The following is a 26,125-nucleotide window of genomic DNA, read 5'->3' as shown; positions in this document are numbered from 1 at the left end:
CAAACCTTCCTTCTTTGTGCAGGAGAATTATACTCCCACACCTGGGCTTATATTCATTTGCGCTTGTCCCCATCACACAGCTATTCAGATTAGCTGTTGTTCTCTCTAGCCCAGGTGTCTCAAAGTCTCTGTCTCCAGCAGTCAGAGATCGGCAGCTGTGCAATCATATCTGCTAACACATGGGATATAAAGAATCTGTTAAGTAAAACCGAAAAGGGGAGGGAGGAGGGGAAGAGATCAGCACAAAGAAATCACTCCTGCTAAGATATGATTAGGGATGCCCCACAACACCCAGCTGCAAGGAATGGGTGAACATGGCAAACATTTTAAAGCCTGTAGCAGAATTAGCCCCTGTCCTGATTTCAGTTAGGACAGGGTTAATTTTCTTCCTAGTAGCTGGTAGAATGCTATGTTTTGTCTTAGGATGAGAAGAGTGCTGATAACATGCTGATGTTTTAATTGTTGCAATACAGTGCTTACACCAAGCCAAGGACGTTTCAGCTTCTCGCTCTGTCCTGCCAATGGGCAGGCTGGGGGTGCAGCAAGAGCTGGGAGGGGACAGACCCAGAGCAGCTGACCCAAACTAGCCAAACGGGTATTCCATACCATCTGACGTCATACTAAACAATATATAGGGGTGGCTAGCCGGGGGGAGGAGGGCTGGACTGCTCGGGGTTAGGCTTGGCATCAGTCAGCGGGTGGTGAGCAATTGCATTGTGCATCACTTGTTTTGTACACATTATTAGTAGTAGTACTCTTATCATCATTATTATTATTGTTATTATAATTTTCCTGTCTTAATAAACTGTCTTTATCTCAACTCACAGGCTTCACTTTCCTATTTCTCTCCTCCATCCCAGAGAGGGAGGGGGGAGGGTGAGTGAACAGCTGTGTGGTGTTTAACTGCCGGCCGGGTTAAACCACAACAGTCCCTTATGGGTATTGTTGGATATGTGGACGGGGAGTGAAAAGGGGGGAAATAGGTGCCTGTGCAGGTGGAAGGAGGATTCGGTTGCTATTGTTCAGAGTTAGGTAGAAGTAGGTTTTTGCTGTTTCCAATGTGGGTTGGGTTTTTGGGTTTTGGTGTTGTTTTTCCCCCATCCTAATTTTTGAAACACCTCTGTTTTACAAGATTCATGTATTTTCCAGCAAGGTACAACGGAGAAGATAATTAGCTAATTTACAACTAGCTACAACAGATTTTGTAATCGTTTCCCCTGTGGAAAGGGATGTAATCATCATCACGGAGCTGTAGGACTGCTGTGAAAATGGCAGTAGGAGCATGCAGCCCAGGCCCCAGGAAATGCCCTGCTTTTAGCCTATCGATCCATCTGATTAGCACAGGATGAGCTGAGCGGCAGGGCACTCTGGCTGAGCACTGGGTTGAGCCTGCAGCTTGGAGTTCAGAGCTGGATCTCAACCCAAACTTTCATGATGTTCAGGGGCTCACAGCTCACCCCTCTGCTCTGTAGTTCCTTCTTTGGATACCATGATTGTCTGAAATACCCCATGTTTATAGCTCTTCCATGGATTTGGCACGTTCCTGACCCTAGTGTATGGCTGTCTGGTCCATCCCTCCCTGATGGACACCCTAAGTGCCATTGCCTCTCCCTTTCCACCAATGGACTGATCAGGAAAACAGGCAAGGAAGATCCACTCTGTTTCTTTTTTCCTTTGTGGTCGATGTGCCCCTCAGTCCTGTGTAGTGGCATTTTCTTCTTACCCACACCTGCATGGCAAACATCTCTGGGCCGCTCATTTGTTCATTCGCGGTGCCAAGGAGATGAGCCTAAAGGCCTTCCCAGTGCCTGGGCTGAGGCTCTGCAGCTGGTCCCTCACTGTGTGTGCAAGCAATGTTTGGGGAGGAGGGAAACGGCATCAGGGGCAAATAATTATTAGCTATATAAATAATGGAATTAATTAGCATCTTCTTTCTGAAACAAAGCCATACGTTAACCTGGTCATGATGCTTAGAAAGCCGAAGGCATTGAGTAACATTAAAGATCTTCTCTGGTGAAAACCATGTTCCCACAGAAGACGTGTTCCCATACAGAAATACACAAATGTGAGGTTTGCTCTTGCATGGAGAAGCACACGCACCATCTATCTGTGATGCTGTAGCAATGAACTCATGATAAAATAGGGATGCTCGTAGGTTTTAGAATGAGAAGTTTGATGGTTGGAAGGGACCGTAGTGACCTTCTGGTTTGCCCTCCTTATTAGCCCAGGCCACAAAGGTGGTGGATCTGTCCCTCTTTATTTCCAAGGTCTTGGATGTGATGTTCTAGATGGTAAAGCCGGCTTATGCTTTCCTGATACAAGGATTCGACCTCTTTGTTTTACATGAGGAATACAAGAATACAAATGTATTTATATACTCTTATCTAAATGTACCCCCACGCGCACACATACATTATCAAGAGCTATCTGGATAAACACAAACCTGTGTCATGTCTCTCTGAGAGTGACCCTAATTTTCCCTCAGTCCTTCCACAATTGCTGTGATTCTTGTTCTTGTCCTTTTGCTCCACAGAGGGTCAAACATCTTGTGTTGCAAGAAGAACGGCCGAAAACACAACAGACACTAGTATGGTCAGATCATGCTCTCACTTTATTACCCGAATAGCCTGACTTTTATAGCAAACTTGACAGAGGAGGATAGTATCTCACACAAGATTATTGGTCAAAAGCACTCAGACAAACAACTAGAAGAAAACAACCCCACCTGCAAGAAAACAACCCCTCTTGTTATTAGCAGTCACGTAGTTCCCATTCTTGAAGCCAGCTGCTGGCAACAATATTTTTCTAAATTCCTCAATCGGGTGGTGTGGGAACACTGTCATGGGAACTTCTCATAGTCGTCCTGGTAGCTTGGTTTGCTCAGCTGTCATGGCTCCTTGCTGTTTCAAAAATCCCTCAACAATCTTGCATCTCATTGTCCCTTCTGTCTCTTTAATTAGTGCCCATCCTCCCCCTTCTCCCCCTTGCTCCCGTGTTCCCCCTTCTCATCTCCTCTTGGCACTTGGTTTGCAGTGCTCTATTATTTCACCTTTCATGCGTGTCATTTCCTTTGCCTGGGCCTGTCTGACACCTCCGCCTTATGCTTATCATAAAAACATAACATTTAAATACAAATAGAACAGGGAATAATTTAACCCCTATTTGCACTGGAGAAAGTGCCGAGGCTTTGTATAAACACAGCTGGGGAGACTTATAGAGAGCGTATATTTATCTGACGTTACATTTCTTCACTGCTGCACCTTGCAGCCAGTTTGTCCTGATTTGAACAAGCCTCTGTGGCTGGCAGAGCGGTCAGGAAGATGTGTAGGCTAGTTTTGGGGGAATATCGGAAATGTCACCAAGGGCACACCTCTGAAATCTTGTGATTGCTGAGGCCTTTCTCTCCCTACCTCTCTTCCTGGGAGGAACAGGGAGTGCTGGCTCCTCTAGTCGCTGTGGTTTGTTTATGGCTAACTGGGGCAGACTTGAGATGAATTTAGTTCCCAACATTATGGGGGTGCCTCAGGTCACTCATGGTGAGGGTCTCTGGCTCTTCTGGGAAAGATTAGCAAAGAGGAATAACCATCTATGTTTTTTTCCCTGGGCCAAGTATGCATGATGGACTCAGGTTGTTGGGAAAGACTGATGATGGGGTTAACACTAATGAAAGAAAACAAAACTGTAGAGAGAAGAGGCTTACATGAACACCCCACTGAGCCCCCATGCTGCAGGGCAATGTGACTGCTGCTGGTAAGGGCTGCCCCTACAGCGAGGCTAGAGAGGTTTCTTCACTGACACGTAAAATTTGGGCATGAGATGCAAGTGTCCTGAGACACATCCGTATGGGATGTCCTGTGCTGAAAGAGGAAGAAGCATGGTACTCATCGGGATGGTAGGGGTGGACCCTACACCCTACAGAGCTGTAGGACGGCTTGATCTGGGGACTGCTGTGAGCTTGTATGCAGCCCAAACCTCTGTTTTTTGTAGCATGTAGAAGTGGCCTGAGTGACGGCCTGTTCCCATCCAAGGACACTGCACAGGTCCGGCAGGGAGCACCAGCAGGTGCACACATGCTCATTGCCGCTGACACCAGCACATACTCTCTGCTTTTCATGCTGGCAGCCCCACAGTCTTGCTTGGACACATGTACAAAGCAGAAATAGTTGCCGTGGTGAACGGCAGTCAGTTTTTTGTCTGGGACCTGGCAGAGCAGCACACGGGCCATGCAAGGTATGAGAGGCTCACACAAGCGCATTAGGGGATAAACTCATTAGCCAAGATTGGGAATGTGCTGAATGGGCCCAGCTGCTGGCCCCCTCCCTCTCTCTTCCCATGCTGGTGTGAGAAACGCTCTGTAGCCAATAACATAGGCTCAGGTGAGGATCTCAGTGAAGTAGCATTTTTATTCGCGATTGCAATGGCGGGCATCCCACAAGCAGGAGTGCGCCTACTACACCCATCTACAAGAAGGGCCAGAGGGCAGACCCGGGAAACTACAGGCCTGTCAGTTTGACCTCAGTACCAGGGAAGCTCATGGAGCAGATCCTCTTGAGAGTCATCACGCTGCACTTGCAGGGCAAGCAGGCGATCAGGCCCAGTCAGCATGGGTTTATGAAAGGCAGATCCTGCTTGACGAACCTGATCTCCTTCTATGACAAAGTGACGCGCTGGGTGGATGTGGTCTACCTTGACTTCAGCAAGGCTTTTGACACCGTCTCCCACAGCATTCTCCTCAAGAAACTGGCTGCTCTTGACTTGGACTGGCGCACGCTTCGTTGGGTTAGAAACTGGCTGGATAGCCGGGCACAAAGAGTCATGGTAAATGGAGTCAAGTCCAGTTGGAGGCCAGTCACTAGTGGCGTTCCCCAGGGCTCGGTGCTGGGGCCGGTCCTCTTTAATATCTTTAACGATGATCTGGACAAGGGCATTGAGTGCCCCCTCAGTAAGTTTGCAGATGACACCAAGCTATGCGCGTGTGTCGATCTGCTGAGGGTAGGAAGGCTCTGCAGGAGGATCTGGATAGGCTGGACCGATGGGCTGAGGTCAACTGCATGAAGTTCAACAAGGCCAAGTGCCGGGTCCTGCACCTGGGGCGCAATAACCCCAAGCAGAGCTACAGGCTGGGAGATGAGTGGTTGGAGAGCTGCCAGGCAGAGAAGGACCTGGGAGTGATGGTTGATAGTCGGCTGAATATGAGCCAGCAGTGTGCTCAGGTGGCCAAGAAGGCCAACAGCATCCTGGCTTGCATAAGAAACAGTGTGGCCAGCAGGGCTAGGGAGGTGATCGTCCCCCTGTACACGGCTCTGGTGAGGCCGCACCTCGAGTACTGTGTTCAGTTTTGGGCCCCTCGCTACAAGAAGGACATCGAGGTGCTTGAGCGGGTCCAGAGAAGGGCGACGAAGCTGGTGAGGGGCCTGGAGAACAAGTCCTACGAGGAGCGGCTGAGGGAGCTGGGTTTGTTCAGCCTGGAGAAAAGGAGGCTCAGGGGTGACCTTATCGCTCTCTACAGATACCTTAAAGGAGGCTGTAGTGAGGTGGGGGTTGGTCTATTCTCCCACGTGCCTGGTGACAGGATGAGGGGGAATGGGCTTAAGTTGCGCCAGGGGAGTTTTAGGCTGGATGTTAGGAAGAACTTCTTTACCGAAAGGGTTGTTAGACATTGGAACAGGCTGCCCAGGGAAGTGGTGGAGTCACCATCCCTGGAAGTCTTTAAAAGACGTTTAGATGTAGAGCTTAGTGATATGGTTTAGCGGGGACTGTTAGCGTCAGGTCAGAGGTTGAACTCGATGATCTTGAGGTCTCTTCCAACCTAGAAATTCTGTGATTCTGTGATACTAGTCACATAGTACAGTTTATATACTTTCTTTCTCGATGACCGTGACCCTCCCCTGTTTCCCCATTGACTGGGTAGTCCAGGTTCACAATCTATTCAATGCTTCACAGATAATACATGGCTTTCAGTTGCCAGCCTGTTATTTTTCAAATTTCTTTTGACATTTTTTACTCTTTGAGGTGGTAATGCTTCTTCCCTTACCTGGTTTGACTTGATACCATGAATTTCCCCTAATTGTCCTAAGGAGTCTGGTTGTCTGCATTTTACAAGGTTGTCTGTTAAGCTTTGTTATCATTGCAAGCATATCTCAATACCACATTCCTTCCCTCTAAACAATGTAACATCTCTAGAAAAAAACTCTTTCTTACATGGTCACATACATCCAGTAAACGCTTTTCTGTTGAATATCAATTTAGTACTTGTCTTTCTTCCCCTTCCCCCCCCCCCCCCCCCATACATTGGGCATTCCCAAGAAGCAGCATGTCTGGTACTTCCTGTGCTTATGTTAACAATTCTGGTACAAAAACAACATTTTTATTCCCTCACTGGGCATGCAAGGGATGCTGTTAAAACACGATGCTGAGCTCCCTGGAAGGGCTGGGACGTGAAAGGTAAACACAGTACTTTGTTAGAAGAACTTCTCTGAGAAAAAAAGCGTGTTAAACTGACTCATTTTTTATAAGCTGAATGTGTGATCATGTAGATTTTGAAATGGCAGGTATGACAAATGATTCCCCTGACGGCCCAAGGCATGGTTTTTCGGGAGGGAGAGAGAGCGCTGATCTGGAGGTGGGGCTGGAGGTGGTGTCCAGGCGGTGCTGAGCCCTGGCTGGTCTCGGGATGCCGCTTTGGGCCACCTGCCTTGGAGCAGCTGGGCCAGCAGCCACTGAGGAAGGTGGTCCTCGCCCTCGGCAGAGCCTGTTCCTGGTGGTCTGATGGCCACCTTGTGGGCAGCTCACAAAGCACTGCATCTCCTGCCAGCCAGCTCCGGGGACAGGCGTCATGTCACCCCTCCTGGTGTCCTGCAGAGATGCAGAAAAGGGGGCTGAAATAAAATAAAATATAAAATTAACCGTTTCCTAACACACCTGGTTTAAGCTTTGCATAAACTAAACCAGACAAGGCAGTTTCAGGCCAGTTACACACTACAGAGTTTTGCTGACAGATGAGGGATGCGATTTTTTTTAAATGATACATTTATATTATCATAAAGCCTGGTGAATATACAGTTACAGAGCTATAGAAGTGCTTCTGCTGATGCAGCTTGTTTCAAACAGGGGAAACTGTATAACGTACAATATAACAGACACTTCCTCTGTGCTGGAAGTATTTACTAGACACAAACTCCCTCGTCAAAGCCCTTTGCCAGTGGTGTTCCCAGCTCACTCCCACCCATCTGCTCCCATCTTCCAGGACAGCTGTTCTTACTTTGCAGGTGGGTTTCCCTCGGGTATGTGGACAACCCTTGGAGTTTGGACTCAGCTTTCTCCAAGGCTTTGTCTTTCCCTAGCCTAAAAGACACCCAACAGCACACATTCAGCTTCAGTTGACACTTTATACCTCACCTCTGAGAGTCCCTTTTGCACATCAGTTTAGCCATCAAGTAAAGTGATTTCTGCTGGCACCTACAAAGTGTTCCATGAAAACAGGAGTTAGGTCATGCAGAAGAGATGTTTCTAAAGTTGAATTCCCACCTGGCTCTTCATCATTTGGTTACTTGACTGAGTGTCGTGGTTTAACCCGGCCGGCAGCTAAACACCACGCAGCCGTTCGCTCACCCTCCCCCCTCCCTCTCTGGGATGGGGGAGAGAAATGGAAAGTGAAGCCCGTGAGTTGAGATAAAGACAGTTTAATAAGACAGGAAAATAATCATAACAAAAATAATAACAATAACAATAATAATAATACAATGGTGATAATAGGAAAGTAATAATAATATGTACAAACAAGTGATGCACAATGCAATTGCTCACCACCCGCTGACCGATGCCCCACCTAACCCCGAGCAGTCCGGCCCCCTCTCCCCCCCGGCTAGCCACCCCTATATATTGTTTAGCATGACGTCAGATGGTATGGAATACCCCTTTGGCTAGTTTGGGTCACCTGTCCTGGGTCTGTCCCCTCCCAGCTCTTACTGCACCCCCAGCCTGCCTGTTGGCAGGACAGAGCGAAAGGCTGAGGTGTCCTTGGCTTGGTATAAGCACTGCTCTGCAACAATTAAAACATCGGGGTGTTATCAGCACTCTTCTCATCCTAAGCCAAAACACAGCATTCCACCAGCTACTAGGAAGAAAATTAATTCTGTTCTAACTGAAACCAGGACACTGAGAAATGTCATTGGTCCATCACAGGTGAAGGAAAACCAAGGAGGTCCCTCAGGCCCACAGGGATGTGATCTGTAGGGAGCATTTTAACTACTGAGTTCATTCTTTGCCATTATTGGATTGAAATTACTCAAATCCTTTCTAAAAATACTGGGCAAAGCACTGACAAGTACGTTTTGAGGAAAAATATCCTGTGATTATACAGGTTCCCCTGATACACTTCCTTGGGGTTCACAATCCATTCACTGAGCCTAATTGCCAATGCCATTTTAACTCCTGGATGAAGCCAGGAACAAAAATCACCCTGAAAATGAACCTTTGCGATGTCCAAAGCAGCTTCTCTTGAGGTGGGGACAACACACACAGGACTAGTTAGGGCTTTGTGCATTATCATTAAAGCCTCAACTTTGTGTTGCCAGCAAAGACCTCAAAGAGTCCCTTTGCCTAAACAATGCCAATATAAAGTGGGCATATTTCTTGCTTTTAACATGTCTATCAGAAGGTTATTCCTGGTTTTTCTCTTCTATCAGAAAAGCACACGTACCCTCCTCAAACTATTTTTCCTACCATTTCAGCAGCCTAACTGAAAGCAACATAACTCCTTGTTTTCTGTGGGCAGTGCACTCTTGGTTCATGTGGATAACTCCACTGCAGGACTGAAAGCTCCTAATATCCTCAGTAGATATCAACTGCGTGAAAAATTATCCTCGTCCAAGGCTAGAGTAATTTGCCAATTTGCAGGTGCATCTCGGAGAGGGGAATTTTGATCAAACACTGGTTGAAGCAGAACAGATTGTCTACACCAATGATTTCTCAGTGAACATAAGTGACATAAATCACCCAGTTAGTCAGCCAAAACATATTTGTTGCAAACCAATGTTTTGTTCATCTTTTGATTAATATGTGCATTAAAAATAAATAAAAAATTCAAAGTGTTTATTTACATTTATTTATTCAAATTGGTTACATCCGCTCTGTAAACTGCTCTAAAAAAAATCATGATTCACTCATTTACATAGTGTTTAATGAATGATAAATAAGACATTAATGAATGGTGTGCAAATGACCTGTTTAAATACAAGATGTAAACTATGTAAATTTCTCTTTTTTTTTTTTCTTTTATGGTGTAATGGTAGTAGTCTCTAAATATAAACCTGATTTATAGGCATCCCTCTGAGCCCCCTGAGATCTTTCTAACAACTCAGTAGCCCTTGGTTTGGTCTGTTTTCACAAACATTTTCTCAAGATGTTTTGTTCTGGACTGAAGCTCTCCATACTTGGTATAAGTCCAAGTATAAATAATCTTCATCTTTCAAAATACAATTATCTGTCAGCAGACCCCATCCTGCTTTAACATGAAACAGCATCTTCTTGAGCAAACTCAGATATTAGCATTCGTATAAGTTAACTTTGTTTCAAGAGACAATATATGTTTCCAAAACTTTGGGTTTATTTAAAATTAACTTTTTTTTTTATATATATATATATATATATATATATGTATATATATATATAAATGCATCCAAACTTGTAGGTACGTGTCTGTGAGTGGGTATGAATGACAAATCTCAATTTACTGGCTGTGGCTTCAGTTATATCCTGATTCAAAACAGCTTATGTTAAACATTTTTTTTCCTGTGACTTATTTAGTATTGTGAGGGCTACTTACTAATTTATGTTGTTTTTCAGTTGGACTTTATTTATGTATGCTATCTTTATTCACATTTCACTTAGATGGCAGTCTGAGCAATGTTGTCATTTCAGTTACTGCAAGCTGACTGCAAAAATTGATCAGAAAAAGCTGATTTGGAAGACTTTGGTGCCTAGATTTTGAGACGCAATTAAAACATTTTAGATATTTCTGGCATTTGGGAGGTTTTTTTTCTTCTTTGAAATTGTCAAATTATTTTCAAGTACTCACTGAAATTCAGATGTTATTAAGGTGTTTTGAGCAAGGCACCTGAAATGACTATCAGCTTCTGAAATATGTCACCTCAACGAAATCACTGTTTCTTCTGCATGTGATACTGAGCTATCTTGGCTTTCACATCCCTCCAGAAATATGGTAAGCACCTCCTTATTTTGTTCCAGAAGACAGAAAACTCTTTGTGGGCATGCTCAATAAGCAGCAGTCAGAAGATGACATGCGCAGGCTATTCGAGGCATTTGGCAACATCGAGGAGTGCACAATTCTTCGGGGACCTGATGGCAACAGCAAAGGTAAGACAATGGCTTATGGCACACCATGGCTTTATCTTCGAGCTAGACCCAGTCTTGGTGTATATATAATTTCCTGTCACAACAAAGTCACTAGGTGGCTGCCAGGTTGGCATCTCTTATATTAGGAAGGGTCACATTTGCCAAGGGAGGTCATTTCTTTGCTGATTGCTGTCTGCTTGTTCATGAGAACAAAGAGTTGATTGCACCTAAAAACATCCTCCTCCACAACAAGCTGTGTCTGACCACATGCAAACTGCTGCCTCTTGCTGTTTCTTTACAGGACAGCCTCCACTCTGAATGCAAAACCTTTATATTTGCTCAAGATCTGCTCTCCTCACCAGCCTTAGGAAAGTTGGGAGTTTCTTCCCCTATTGAACAGGCTCATGGCTCATTCTTTCCTTAAACAAAGCTGTATTTTCTGTTTTACATCCTTACTCACCAGCTCCGCCATTGTCTCTGCTTATTTATCACCCACCAGCCCCAGGTCCTCCTCTTCTTTAGTTGGTTCTTGCATAGTTACACACCAACCAGTGACCACTATTTCAAGCATACAGGATCTGATGTAAATATTACACTCAGTAGGTATTTGCTGCTTGAAACATCTCAATGCTTAATTGCAAAACTAGGTGTCTTACCTCCTTCTGCCACTTTTTGGCATCTCTCGTTACCTGGATAGCACAAGGAAACCTTTTCTAGAGTCCAGGCTTCTCTGTTAAACATAAGGGTCTTTTTTTTTTTTTTTTCCCCTGTCACTTTCTAGACAAAGTAACTTCAATTTGAATAGGAAGTCCTCTTCTCTTGACAGTATAATGTGTCCATTAAATATTGATCTGCATATAATACATCATAAACTGTGCTAGAATGTGCAGTACCAGGGAAGAGACTGGTCTTGCTGATGCAGTTCATATCTCACTGGATATTTTGACATGTGACAACATCAACCAGCATATTTTTGCAACAGGGAGGTGAAAAATCCAAATCATGGTTATACACTGAAAAAAAGATACTGCTATTCTGTAAAATCACTGTTAGCCAAAAAAGATTTCACTCTGGCATTATAGGGCAGTATTTTGATGTATGTCAGGAAAGCCCAGCCTTCCTGATACAAATAGCTGAAAATAAACTGTGGGTAACTTCTTTTGATTTTATGGCTACTTTAGTTTCATGACACTCAAAGGTTTGATTCACCAAAAAGAGTTTCAGCTATCATAAATTGCAGGCAGTTTGGCACTCCCATCACTGAACAAATCAGTAAATTGGGGAAAAGCAAAAAAAAGTCTGTCTGCCTCCACTTGGAATTGTACAGAACAAAATCTATGACAGAGGAGCTAAACAGAGTAATAATGAAGGCAATAATGTCTGAGATCTGTAAGAAACAGATTCCAAAGGAGATCCAACCCCAAAACTTGTATTCATTCTTGCTCTCTCTTTTTTTTTTTCTTAAACAATTTCATTATAAGTCTGAATCTGAGTGGCAGCTCCATATTGCTAACCAGTTTAATTATTAGTGCTAGCAGGCTTCAGTCTTAGGCTTGCATTTCACTGAGATGTTCAGGATCAATACTGAGCCTTGACAGAGTTAATATTACCAGCTTCCATTTGCAGGTGCTATTTACTGAGAATGTGAAGCTCCCAATTTCCACACGCACAGATATATACACACACACACAGAGCATTCAATCCAAACTTAAGGGTAGTGCTCTTATCTTAAGACACAGTCAGGTGAGCCACAACTCCCACCAACTCCCAGTCTGTAATGTTTTCCATCTGCTAGAAATCAACATGACACATACTGCTTATGAGATACTTATTTTGGGTAAAACCCATAAGGCATAAAATCCACCTAAATTGAGTTTTAGGAAGATTAACTAAGTGCATAGACTTCAGTCCTAGCAAAGCCATTACATGAAGCCTCACCAGGCGTCCCTGTGATGAGCAAGCTTTGAAGACACCTCAATGAAAGCAATGCTTGGAGGAGATAGGTCCCAGCTTCCCAGTGAATAACACGACAGGCCAGTCATAGTCAGAAAGGCATCTGAGCCTTTCCTGAAGCCATGGGAGGATGTCCGGAGCCATGTCCTCCATGCAAGCTCCATCTCCTGCACGAGTCACCTAGAGTCAAGCATAATAGTTACTAGAGCATGCAACCAGGTGGCAGGAGAGCTGGGACCAGGACATTTTTCTGCCTTAAGGGAAGTGCAGAGTCTGTCTGTCCTGGGAGAGATGGGTGTTGTGGTTCCACTCAAGTGGGCAGCCAAGCTCCACCACAGCCGCTCTCTCATTCACCCTCCTCAAAGAGGAATGGGTAGAAAATAAGATGAAAAGGGCTCAAAGGTTGAGATAAGGACAAGAAGATCATGCAGTAATTATTGTAACGGGCAAAACAGATTCGGCATAGGGAGATAGTAAGATGTATTGCTTATAACTAACAAGCTAGAGAAGTGAGAAACAAAGGAAAGAAACCAAAAGCACCTTCCCCCCCCCAATCCACCATCTTCCACCTCCTCCCCCTGAGCGGAGCAGGGGAATGGGGGTTATGGTCAGTCTATTGCGCTTCTTCTCTGCCACTCCTTCTCGGTCACTCTCGTCCCCTGTGCTGTGGGGTCCCACCCACGGGATGCAGTCCTTGATGAACTGATCCGGCGTGGGCTTCCCACAGGCAGCAGCTCTTCCAGAGCTGCTCCAGATATGGGTCCGTACCACTGGGTCCATCCCTCAGGAGAAAACTGCTCCAACCTTGATCTCCCACAGGCAGCAGCTCCTGCCAGGTCACCTGCTCCTGCGTGGGCTCCTCCCCATGGGCTACAGGTCCGGCCCAGAATCTGCTCCGGCAGGGGTCTTCCACAGGTGGCAGCCTCCATCGGTGCAGGGCCACCTGCTCCACCGTGGTCTCCTCCACGGGCTGCAGCGTGGAACCCTGTTCCACCGTGGTACTCCATGGGCTGCAGGGGGACAGCCTGCTTCACCATGGTCCTCACCACAGGCCGCAGGGGACTTCTGTTCCAGCGCCTGGAGCACCACTCCGCCTACTTCTTCACTGACCTTGGTGCCTGCAAGGCTGTTCCTCACCCCTCTCACTGTCCCAGCTGCTACGCATCACAGCGTTTTTTCCCCTGACTTAAATATGCTCTCACAGAGGCGCAAAACAACATCGCTTATTGGCTCGGCTCTGCTCAGCAGTGGGGCCCTTACCAAGCATGGGGCTGCTTCTAGATCCTTCTCACAGAAACCACCCCTATGTCCCCCTGCTACCAAAACCTTGCCACGTAAACCCACTACAACTGGTGGCTAGCAAACATAATGCTCATCTACAAGAAGGGCCAGCGGGTAGACCCAGGGAACTATAGGCCTGTCAGTTTGACCTCAGTGCCAGGGAAGCTCATGGAGCAGATTGCCTTGAGTGTCATCATGCGGCACTTGCAGGGCAACCAGCCGATCAGGCCCAGTCAGCATGGGTTTATGTACGGCAGGTCCTGCTTGACGAGCCTGATCTCCTTCTATGATAAAGTGGCATGCTGGGTGGATGTTGGAAAGGCTGTGGATGTTGTCTAACTTCACTTCAGTAAGGCTTTTGACACTGTCTTTTCTTCCCGAACCCTGAATCTTCTCTCTTCCACCTCCATTCTCAGTTGCTGTGGACAACATTATCATCCTACCTGTCAGTCATGCTCCTACCTAAGTATCATCTTCAGCTTGGTTTTCTCTTTCTCTCTGTGTCTTCACATTTGGGCAACAGCCAAATGTTGAAGAGGCATTCTGCACAACACGTCTAAGATATGGCCTTGTATTTTCACCCACACAGAATAAACTCTCCTTAGCGATTCATCACTCATACCAAAATTGCAGCAGCCTTTATGCTACCCATAAAGTACACAGGGTTAAATATTATACTACTGTTGAATCTCTTTGGCTATCTCACCCACCTCAGAATGGCACTTCAGAATTTCTTGTTCTAGTGAATTAATCCCTGAAAGGGGTAAAACTAATGTTACCTATGTGTTGTTTGTTTGTTTGTTTGTTTGTTGCACAGAAGCAGATAAGGTGAAGAGGAATTAAGAATGTAATTCATTTTATTTAGCTTTAACAGCCTGAAAATTTGTAATCTATTCTAAATGTTTTCCCACAAAGGAGGGAGGGGGAGAGAGAGAGGGGAGGAGAGAGAGAAAGAGATTTCTAGAGATTTGTGCATTCTAGAATATTTCCAGGGTAGGTACATTTTTAATAAATTGTCCTGGTTTCAGTTAGCACAGAATTAATTTTCTTCCTAGTAGCTGGTGGAATGCTGTGTTTTGGCTTAGAATGAGAAGAGTGCTGATAACACCCCGATGCTTTAATTGTTGCAGAGCAGTGCTTATACTAAGCCAAGGACATCTCAGCCTTTGCTCTGTCCTGCCAACGGGCAGGCTGGGGGGTGCAGTAAGAGCTGGGAGGGGACAGACCCAGGACAGGTGACCCAAACTAGCCAAAGGGGTATTCCATACCATCTGACGTCATGCTAAACAATATATAGGGGTGGCTAGCCGGGGGGAGGGGGCCGGACTGCTCGGGGTTAGGCTGGGCATCGGTCAGCGGGTGGTGAGCAATTGCATTGTGCATCACTTGTTTGTACATACTATTATTACTTTCGTATTATCCCCATTGTATCATCATTATTATTCTTGTTATTATTATTTTTGTTATTTTTTTTTCCTGTCTTATTAAACTGTCTTTATCTCAACTCACGGGCTTCACTTTCCATTTCTCTCCCCCGTCCCAGAGAGGGAGGGGGGAGGGTGAGCGAACGGCTGCGTGGTGTTTAGCTGCCGGTCGGGTTAAACCACGACAGTCTTTTTGGCGCCCAACGTGGGGCCCGAAAGGTTGAGATAACGGCAGATCTGATCAGAGTGTGTTAAACTAAAATTGGTGTAAGGATTAGACCTGCTTAATAGTCACTTGTCATGATGCTGATTGCTTTAATCACAACTCTGCTGCGCCTGTTTTCCAAATTGAGTATTATAGTACATTATTTTCCGTATTTGCTCTCTGTAGTGTTGTTTCTCCTCTCCGGGCCCTGGTTTCAGACCATTATGGTACTAAGTGTTATAGCAATGGCTTATGAGACGATAAGATATCTGGTCATGACTGTGAAACATGTGCTGCAATCAAGCAAGCCAAACGGTCAAAGCCTCTTTGGTATGGAGGACGATGGCTGAAATATAAATATGGAGAGGCCTGGCAGATTGATTACATCACACTCCCTCAAACTCGCAATGGCAAGCGCCACGTACTTACAATGGTGGAAGCAACCACCGGATGGCTGGAAACATATCCTGTGCCTCATGCTACCGCCCGGAACACCATCCTGGGCCTTGAAAAGCAAGTCCTATGGCGACATGGCACCCCAGAAAGAATAGAATCAGATAATGGGACTCACTTCCGAAACAACCTTATAGACACTTGGGCCAAAGAACATGGTATTGAATGGGTGTATCACATCCCCTATCATGCACCAGCCTCCGGGAAAGTTGAACGATACAATGGCCTGTTAAAGACTACCTTGAAAGCAATGGGCGCTGGGACGTTCAAAAACTGGGATACGCATTTGGCAAAGGCCACCTGGTTAGTCAATACTAGGGGATCTACCAACCGAGCTGGACCTGCCCAATCAAACCTGTTACGTACTGTAGATGGGGATAAAGTTCCTGTAGTGCATGTAAAAAATATGCTGGGTAAAACAGTCTGGGCTACTCCTGCCTCAGGAAAAGGCAAACCTATTCGTGGAATTGTTTTCGCTCAGGGACCTGGATATACTTGGTGGGTGATGCAAAAGAACGGAGAGGTCCGGTGTGTACCTCAAGGAGATTTAATACTGGGTGAGAATAGCCCATGAACTGAATTGCACCATGTTAAATAGTATATTATACTGTATGTTATCACTACCATGATTACTATAGGTGACTAATTAGAATGTATGGAAAAGAGTGTAACCTGAGCATGACATAAATGGTATGGAATAAGGGGTGGATAGATGTCCTGGTTTCAGTTAGCACAGAATTAATTTTCTTCCTAGTAGCTGGTGGAATGCTGTGTTTTTGGCTTAGAATGAGAAGAGTGCTGATAACACCCCGATGCTTTAATTGTTGCAGAGCAGTGCTTATACTAAGCCAAGGACATCTCAGCCTTTGCTCTGTCCTGCCAACGGGCAGGCTGGGGGGTGCAGTAAGAGCTGGGAGGGGACAGACCCAGGACAGGTGACCCAAACTAGCCAAAGGGGTATTCCATACCATCTGACGTCATGCTAAACAATATATAGGGGTGGCTAGCCGGGGGGAGGGGGCCGGACTGCTCGGGGTTAGGCTGGGCATCGGTCAGCGGGTGGTGAGCAATTGCATTGTGCATCACTTGTTTGTACATACTATTATTACTTTCGTATTATCCCCATTGTATCATCATTATTATTCTTGTTATTATTATTTTTGTTATTTTTTTTTCCTGTCTTATTAAACTGTCTTTATCTCAACTCACGGGCTTCACTTTCCATTTCTCTCCCCCGTCCCAGAGAGGGAGGGGGGAGGGTGAGCGAACGGCTGCGTGGTGTTTAGCTGCCGGTCGGGTTAAACCACGACATAAATACAAAACTAAAAATACATTATCTTCTAAACCTTGTTACTCTTAATTGGAAAGAGAAACCTACATTTTTTTTTTATTCTGTTTTGTAGGTTTTCTTCAAATAGACAAAAAGGAATTATTTATTGCTTTCATATTTCTAAATAGCAGGAAAGAATTTCTAGCCTACTGGTGTAAGAACACTTACCATTTCATAATGCGTTAAGGAAGGTGAATGAATCTGCAAGGACATAGACTGAGCTGAAAAATGCAGACCTGCTTGAGGAATTCAGCTTTGAAGTTTAGGTTGTTTGGATACCTGACTTTGATCTGAGGGTCATACTAATACCTGGGTTATATAACAAATTCTTTTTAATTAGAATTGGCTATGGTGTCACCAGAAGTCAATGATTCTGTTGCCCTGTGGAAAGCAATAACTTTAGCTCAGTGAGACACCTGCTAAGTAGTGTATGGGCAAGTAAAACCGAAATCAAGATTCCACTCCAAATAAATTACAGTTCTGGAGACCTGTGAAGGGAAGTACCTGCAGCAAGTCTCTCTGTTTAGACATTGCATGAAGAATCCCCTCTACTGAGGGAGCAGCATTATCAAAGGGTCTGTCACCCCAGCCCTGCATGAATGCCTCCTTTCTCCACTCTTGTTTCAAGTTTGTCTAAACCAGCTCTCAGGACTGTACAGTTGAAATTGCTCCTAGTGACTGCTGTCCTACTCATCTTTCAGATGAGATGTGAAATTGGAGCCCTGAGTACAGCATGTCTCACAAGAGGAGAGGGATGTTAGTCCTGGTCTTCTGGCCATCTCTACGTAGCTAAAATTCGCTACATCTCTACGTAGCTAAAATTCCCTCTGCTCTACAGTTTTAATTGGACGGTAGTTTCTTTCTCACTTGTCTAAAATCCCAGGTTTGGGTTCAAGCCCCCTGCTGGCTTATTCAGCAGACCTCTTTTTCAGAAGAGCTACACAAATTCACACCACCACCACCCCCGATCTAGTTTTGTTTTCAAATTTAGGAGACATAATACCAAATACCCTGATCTGATGGAGCCTGAAGCAAAGAAATCCCCCTTTGGCTTTCGAGGCCTAACATCAGGGATCCTTTTGTGGAAATACCACCTTGAATGGCTTGATGAAGATCAGCATCCTCCCAACTCTGCTTTGCAGTCATGAAGAGTGCTATGGCAAAATGTCCAACATGAGTAACCCTGTTCACATGGTGAAACTTAAGAAGGTAGTCTGCCCAAATGGGAAGTATCCAGCAGTGTCTATTCATTTAATACCTGGTATGCGTGGCTGCATTTTGGAAGGTACTTAATGGGATCTGTATATTCAGTGCTCTTATACTCAAGAGCTTTATTCACTAGAGCTTTAATATGACAAGTCATTTTAAAATATTTTTAGTCCAAAATTTTAACTGGCTCCATTTGAGCTAACCATGAGATAAAAGTCCACCTGTATGAGACAGACATCTCTGCAGTACTTAAATATATGCTTACATCCAATTATTATGTTTCTCTTTAAGCTTAATTAATCTTAATGGCTGTGATTAATTGGGCCCAAATTCATCAGTTTTGCAAGAAAAATATGTCTAACTGTTTCTAGAGGTAGGTAACATACTAGTCAGAGAAGACTTACAGGGCTGACAAAGAAACGAAAAACAAGAATATATTCTGCAAGGAAACATCTTCACAAAATTTTGTCTATGAATATTGTTCTAAGGAGAAGCAGATTTCCCTGATGTTGTGCAGGTCTGATGGAAACATTAAACTTAATTTGTGCATACCCTCCATTTGGAAGGGCATAACTAATGGAAACCAGTCCCAACATCCAGGCAAAATATTTGTTTTCCTTAGCTTTTAAATTAAATATCAATGGATGGATATTTTATTTTTAGTTGAATATGAAATTTCACAAGTGACCCATCAAGCTCCTCTTTTCAAGAATCACTTTATTTCACATGTCATGACAGGCTGGGAAATTAGTTTTTCCCACAGAGGACTCTGATTAGGGATTACAAAGTGAGTGTGGTGCAGAGTGATTTTTCTCCAATCTTTTTCCTCACCCCACCATCCTGGAGAACATCTGACTGCTGACTAAGGGGAGCAATTCATTACTGTGCATGGGAGGGGGATGGGAAGCAAGATAGTCATATTAAGTAGACTTGCTGGTCCAAGAGAGAATGGGGAAAGCATAATAATACTTAGCCCTTATATTATTCTTTTCATCAGTAGATATCAAAGCACTTGAAAAAAAAGGTTGATTTGATGGGAAAGGAGATAAATGCCAATTCTAAGTAGCCTATTGTAGAGGCACCAGCAGGAAGGTTCACTTTCATAGTAATCTCTTTTGACTGTGGATCTGCAAGGCAGAGAAATAAACATCTTTTCCTCAGTAAAATGCAGAATTAACACAGATCTCAAGGTATATTTCAAATACTATTGATTTACCTACTGTAGCTCTTTTGGGGGTTGGGGAAATGTAACATCCAGTCCAACAACCAGGGAGAGCAAGGGTGAGGCTTACGTATTACTAATAAATGACCAAGCAGACAGGACCTATTGCCTTTGTCAGCAGACAACAAGAGATTTACACCATGGTTTAACTGCTCACAGAAGCAATAAATATTCCAGATGAAGGGCTCTGTAGTTCATACACCACTGAAAATTGGACGCATTCTGTGGTATTTCTAATGTTATCTAGTGGATTACTGGGAGTCACTAGAGTAGAAAAGAGCCTTGTGGCTGTTTTAGATGAATGCTGTTTGGCTCCTTTGCTAAAAATCCTGCACTGGATGGCCTGATAAAGTTCACTGCCTGATTTCCTTCAGGCCATGTGGAAGGGCTGCACACGAGGAACCACATATAGAAAGCATCTATCCCAAAGGCAGTGGTCATATTCAAGAGCTGAGCAGCATCTCTATTGGCTACATATCTTTAACTGCTTGTGTGTGCATCTCATTGCACCATGCTCTGAAAAAAAAAAAAAAAAAAAGAAAAAAAAAAGAAAAAAAAGCTGCCTTTTCTATTCCTTATTGTAGTGTGTGTTCTAACTTGATTCTGTTTGCCAATGGCCCTTCTGCAGGTGCGAGACCCTCCGATTTTGGCACGGGGAAGCAAGTGATCAACTCAATATGAGTGGTAATACAAGCTTCAACTTTATTGTGCAGATATCCGTATATTTATACACACAGCGATAATTATGCCTACTGGTCACTATCCTATTGGCTAAGCCTAGAAGTGTTGCAAAAAATACTGTTTCTCCTACTTGCGGTTACAGTGCATAAGCTACTTCCTTATCTTCCCGGGCCTCAGATCCACCTGTTTCTCTCTCTCTCAAGGACAGACTGCTCCTTGCATATTTTCACAAAAATGCTTCTCATCCGGCCTACTCCATGGCTATAAACTCTGTATTTTCTTTGCCTTGCTTGTACAATTCCTCTAGGGACCTGTGCCCTTGCTCTTTGAGCCATTCTTCAACACCTTTCTGCCCTGTGTATATGATAGTGGTGGTCAAAGAGGCCTGAAGTCCTGCTATGACAGGCAACCCAGAAAAACATCTCATAAGAAGCAGTCTTGGATCCTATTGGGTCAAATGGCTGCTGTGCAGTCACTGTGACTCACATCAGGAGGGAAGAAAACTCCAGGGGCAAGAACTTCATATGGAGCTTACCCATGTTTTCATGATGTCATCTACAATAAAAGCTTGGGGTGAGAAACAAAGTTGTGTTTTTGCAATAGAAGGTGCTTTTGCAGTGGAAAATTCCACTAACCTTGCAGAATCAAAAGTGATTGTGCAGCATAGCAGTGTGGAGTATGTTAAGCAGATAAGGGGAAGGTCCTACTGTCACAAAATAAGGAGGATACCTAAGGAAAACAGGATGAGCAGCACGAAATTAGTAAAAAACAAAAATCACGGGACCTCTAGTCATGAGAGAAGAAGGAAAAAAAAAAGGAAAAGGAGAAATTAACAGTTGGTCAAATCAAATTGTACATATATGGTATAGAAGTGCGTCGAGTAGGTTGTGAACCTGTAGTACTCAGCCAATGAGGAAATGGGGGAGAAATCAGGTGTCCGGTAATAGGGAATATAAGGCTATGATAAACTTTTACTGTGCACTCCTAATTGGCAGGATGCCCACCATTGCGATTGCGAATAAAATAGCTTCACAGAAGGTCCTGTCTGAAGAAAATTATTGAGGTCTGTTGTGGTTTTACCATGCTAGGCAGCTAAACACCACAACTGCTCTCTCACTCCCCCTCCTTAGATGAGGAGGGGAAGAAGTAAAGAACAACTCATGGGTTGAGATAAGGATAATTTAATTAAAGGAAAAAAAAATAATAATTAAGGAAAGATTATTATTAACTAAACGATTTAACTAAAGGGGGAAAAAAAGGAAAAAAAAAAAACAAAAAAAAAGGCTATGTGGAAGTGCAGAGGAAAGAAATTACTCTCTACTTCCCACAAATGAGCGATGCTTGACCACGTCCTTGAAGCAGGGCCTCAACGCACGTAGCCAGTGTTCGGGAGGAGGACCGACGTTTTCATAACAAGAGCCCACCCCCACCCCCCTTCTTCTTCCTGTTTCCACCTTTTATTGCTGAGTGTGACATCACATGGTATGGAACATCCCTTTGGTTGGTTTAGGTCAGCTGCCCTGGTGATGTTTCTCTTCTCACTTTTTGCCCACCCCCTAGGAGGGTTAGAGAGAGTCTTGATGCTGTGCCAGCACTGCTCAGCAGCAGACACAACACTGGTGTGATACCATTGCTGTTCTGGCTACAAGTGCAGAGCACAGCACTGTATGGGCTGCTGCAGGGAAAGTTAACATCCCAGACAGACCCACTACAAGGTTTTTCTCACAATTTGGGGGCTCATCCAGGATTTCAACACAGGACCTTTTTTCTCACATTGGTTTTCAAAAACGTGAGGGATCGGCAATTTCCTAAGGCAGGTCTCCAGCCCTAACACTTCCAGGGCAAACAGAGATAAAAGGAAAAGTCAAAGGAAAAAGACACAAACTTATTTTCACTTCTCTGTCCTGCTGTCTAGAACAGGTCACATCTTCAAAACACATTTGCAGAGATGAATACTCATTCAGCTTATTCAGTCTGGAAATCCTCCAAGCTGTATTGTGCCCACTATGCTGCAGCCTCTGCTCTGCAAACCACAACAGCTCTGAACAGCCTAATCTGCTGAGGACCACTGTCTCCTTCCAATACAGCTACAAATAGCTTTAAATTATTAGATCCAGGTTACCAAACAGTCTCTTGGATCGGGGTTAATTAAATGAGTGTTGAAATCTAATTAAGGACTGGTCCAGGTGATAATTAGCAGGAAATGTATGCATTAAAATATTCATTTGTCAATGAGCTGCAATTAAGAGTGTGATTTGGGGAAGGATCAATAACTATATCATGTGATTTTAAAAAAATAAATAAATAAATAAAAAATTGCCCAATCTTGAGCAGAAATGTGGGGGAATCTTGACTGGATTTTTTTTTTATCCCCCCCCTCCCCCCCTTCACTCCTGTGTTCTGTTTTGCTCTCATGATAACTTCTGAAGACTGCTCTCCACCCTTGAATAGAGCATTCATCTCTCCCTGCCTTTGTTTTCCTGAAGCACTTCTTTCAACCCCTTCTTCTTCACCACATTGTTCAATTGGGTTATAGATTTATTAGAGAAAAAATAACAGGTCAAAAAGAAAAATTCTTTGCCAATGAAAATCACTTTCTTCCAGAGCAGGCTGCTAACCCAGGCAAACAATGCTCATTGTGTGGCCTTAGATTATTTTCTTTTTTAGCAAGTTAGTTCCTCAACTCCTTATTCATAACTGAGTATCTGGAGAGGCTATTGAATATGCAAAGCCTGGATTTATATATATGGTACGTCTGTAGTTGTTGTTTACTACACTATTCCCAGTTTCTCATGGAGCAACTCTGCTTTCCCTGAGACTGTTTTTGTTTTGGTTGTGGGTACATAGGTGTATGTGTAAGCGTGTTAACTACACTCCCTGTGTGCAGTCCCACATAATCCCACCTCTGCAGGAACACAGAGGGCCCCACAACAACCCAGCTCCTCTGGCACGGAATTGGCATTCCCCTATTGCTGACTGTATTTCCATCAGTGAATACCAGTGTGTCAAAAGGGAAGCATACCATGGGAACATCATGATTTCAGCTGCTCTTTGTCAGTCTCCTGACAGCTCACCTGCCCTTCTCCCCAGGCATGGTGGCAGCCCAACTCCCAAGGCAACAGTCTGCCTGCTGTCAGGGCTGCATCCCTGTCCCCCTGGGGAGACTGCACTGTAGGGAATCAAGCAACCCATGAAGTGAGGAAGTCCTTGGAGCTAGCCAAAACAATCTCAGTGAATGCCTTCCTAAGCAGATCTATTTCTTCCCATCTATGTCTCCTATCAGAAATTTAAGAATCACAGTCACTGACCTTTCATCTCATTTTAGGGAGGAGAGGGATTCCTTTCATTCCCAAAAGCTCTACATTTTTCAGACTCCTGCAGCCAGCTGTCATGATCATCAGTAGTTCTGCATTAGTGTTGACTGCAGACAGAATCCAAGCATTGTGTAACTCGCCCAGAAAAAATGTAAAAAAAACCATTTGGCCATTTGGGCTCTTTTGTAGTAGCCTCTCTATTCCCTGCTGTTCATGGATGGGGAACTCAGATCGATCAGGTCCTATTTTTGCTCCCCTGATTTAATAGTGCTACCTAGATGCTGCTTGGTGAGGGGACTTCTGCCGTACCCCGCATACTGAATCCTGCCTCCAAGGCTTGGCAGGGTTTTCGCACTAGACATAGGGGTTACGAGACACCACAGTGTGGAAGAATGTGACCATCTTAGTGGTTTGGCATGCACAGAGCTAACACATTCCGTCAATTCACAAATCCCACAGCATAACTCCAGCAAAAGCTTCTACATTTTGCTGCTCCCAGGTCCTTGCCCTCTGTTGAGAGCTAACAGGCCAGAAGGTTTTCTACAGTTTGAAAGAGTAAGGCAACAACTTTTGCAGAGAGTATATTTATGACAGACTGGAAGTTTGAATTTTGGAGGAAACTAGGAACTGGGCTGCTGGCCTCAGATGTTCATCCTCCTTAATGTCCTTTTTTTCCTTATGCCCTCAGCCTCTTGCAGAGGTCCAATTCAAAAGGCCAGAGAGTTTGTGTGGGAAAAACCTCTGTCATCTGGATCCAGCACTACCTAGTCTGCGTGTGCTGTATGGATTGCATGAGCCAATGTGTACCTGGCTAATTCCCTTGCATGTCTCCTTTTGTGTCCTGTCCTGCAGGGAGCCTCTTCAAGCCTGGTGGTGAAGTTTGCAGATACAGACAAGGAGCGTACAATGAGACGCATGCAGCAAATGGCAGGACAAATGGGCATGTTCAACCCCATGGCCATCCAGTTTGGAGCTTATGGTGCCTATGCACAGGCAGTAAGTATAAACATTGCCTCTATGCATGTTCACAGGGACAGGAATAGCATGTAGAAAGCACAAAAGCACACGTGAGCAGAGAGACAAGTACAACAGCAAAAGAGGAACAAATGATTTCTTCGTTAGTTGAATGATGGGAGCAAACAGCTGTGTCATCCTGGGGTAGGTGAGGGCATCTCCCAGACAAGCTCCAGAGGTGCAATAGTTGCTTGTAGTAGTAACCAGTCCATGTGTGTACCTATGCAAGACAGTTCCCATGGCATCTAAGCCATTGCTGTTAAATCCAAACACAACTAACCTTTGAGTTTTGGGAGCAAAATAGGCCCTGAATTTAGCTCACGCTAGTTCTCTGTCCCATGTCAGAGTTGTCTGGCCCCAGAGAAGGTTTTTAAAGGCATAAATAACTTTCCTGTTCTGCTAGGCCACACAGATGGAGCTGAACAGTGGACATGGCTCTTTGCTCCATTTGGCCAAGCTCCTTCTGCCCTGTGCATCATTGGGGGTAACTTTGGAATGATCATGGGATAATATAGCAGCTTCTGAAAGAAGTGCTTTTAGGTTTATGGAAGCATGCTAGTTTATACTAAAATGGAAAAGCAGATATATGCGCACACACAGTTCTGACTCCCCAAAGCAGTATTGTTTAAGCACCCTGGGAGAACACGTCAGCTATTCAAAGCATTGTTGTGATGTCTAACTTTTGGTATCTATCTTACACACCTAACCTAGACGGTGGGCCTTTGGGACATTCATGACTGGACAGGGAGCTGGGCTCCTGACATAGTCCCGGAATGGATGCTTCTAGCATAAGTGCCTTTCCTTAGGCTAAAAATAACAAGGATCTGCAAGACAAGATCAGGTTCAGGTCTCTCTGCCAGGTAGAGATGATCCCTGCAATAGGCAGACACAATACTGCCAGGTGACTTTGTATGACTTTTCTGGAGTTGGGAAGATGGGAAAATGCAGAAGAGCAAAGCAAGAACAAAGGAAGGAGCCTTGGAAAGTGACAGATACTGTATAAATTATTTAATTTTTAAATTATTTAAAATAAGATCAAAGTCATAAATCAAGTTTGCATAAAAAATAGGGTGGGAGTGTTAGCCACAGTCTCCTGACCAAATTCCAGTCATGGCACTGATTGTATCCTGCAGCAGGGGACAGGCATAGATTTAGTGAGTGAAAATAGACAGATGGGGACAGAGGCAGAATAGACAATGGTAGCATTTGCTCTCTGGCCTAGAGCAAGTCCTTTCCCCTCAGTAAATCCCAGCTCCCCTCCCTCTGAAAAGGTGCAAATGGCTTTGGCTTCTAAACTGCAGACAGTAACTGCAACACATCCAGCACTGCACAGATCTCAGTCATAATCAGAAGTGGTCACCTTGGGATTTTGGGGTGGCAGTGACTCTATGGTGCTGACCATGAAACCTAGCTGCTCACCTCTGCCTCCCTGCTCCAGCTCCTGGGGAGCTGAAAGGGTTTTTCTGCTAAATGATTTGAGGTAGTGCTGAAGGGAAGAATCGCTCTTTCCAGTGTTTATTCAATTTGTACTGTAAATTTATTTTGGATATATATATATACATATATATTAAATCTAGCCCTACAAAATCAGGGAAAAATTTGCTTTATATAGACTGTGTTCTCCATAGCATTATTTTATTTAAATGACCAAAATAGGACAGTATACTTGGTAAATGCTACCAG

General features: G+C 44.4%; 1 protein-coding gene across 1 annotated transcript in view; it reads left to right on the top strand.

The window, feature by feature from the left end:
- Positions 1-4,223: 4,223 nt before the first annotated feature.
- The window catches only part of LOC311220843 (CUGBP Elav-like family member 4), a gene marked incomplete at both ends in the record, with an annotated part of 114,429 nt that continues 92,527 nt past the window's right edge, over positions 4,224-26,125 (top strand). The window contains 3 exons of the mRNA XM_084304487.1: positions 4,224-4,230; positions 10,249-10,436; positions 24,281-24,424. Coding sequence (XP_084160613.1) covers positions 4,224-4,230; positions 10,249-10,436; positions 24,281-24,424 — 339 coding nt within the window. The remainder of the gene's footprint in view (positions 4,231-10,248; positions 10,437-24,280; positions 24,425-26,125) is intronic.

Source organism: Netta rufina (genome assembly GCF_964035555.1).
Source record: "Netta rufina genome assembly, chromosome: W".
Classification (NCBI taxonomy): domain Eukaryota; kingdom Metazoa; phylum Chordata; class Aves; order Anseriformes; family Anatidae; genus Netta; species Netta rufina.
The sequence above is the reverse complement of the archived record's forward strand: the minus strand, read 5'-3'. Positions and strand labels throughout refer to the sequence as shown.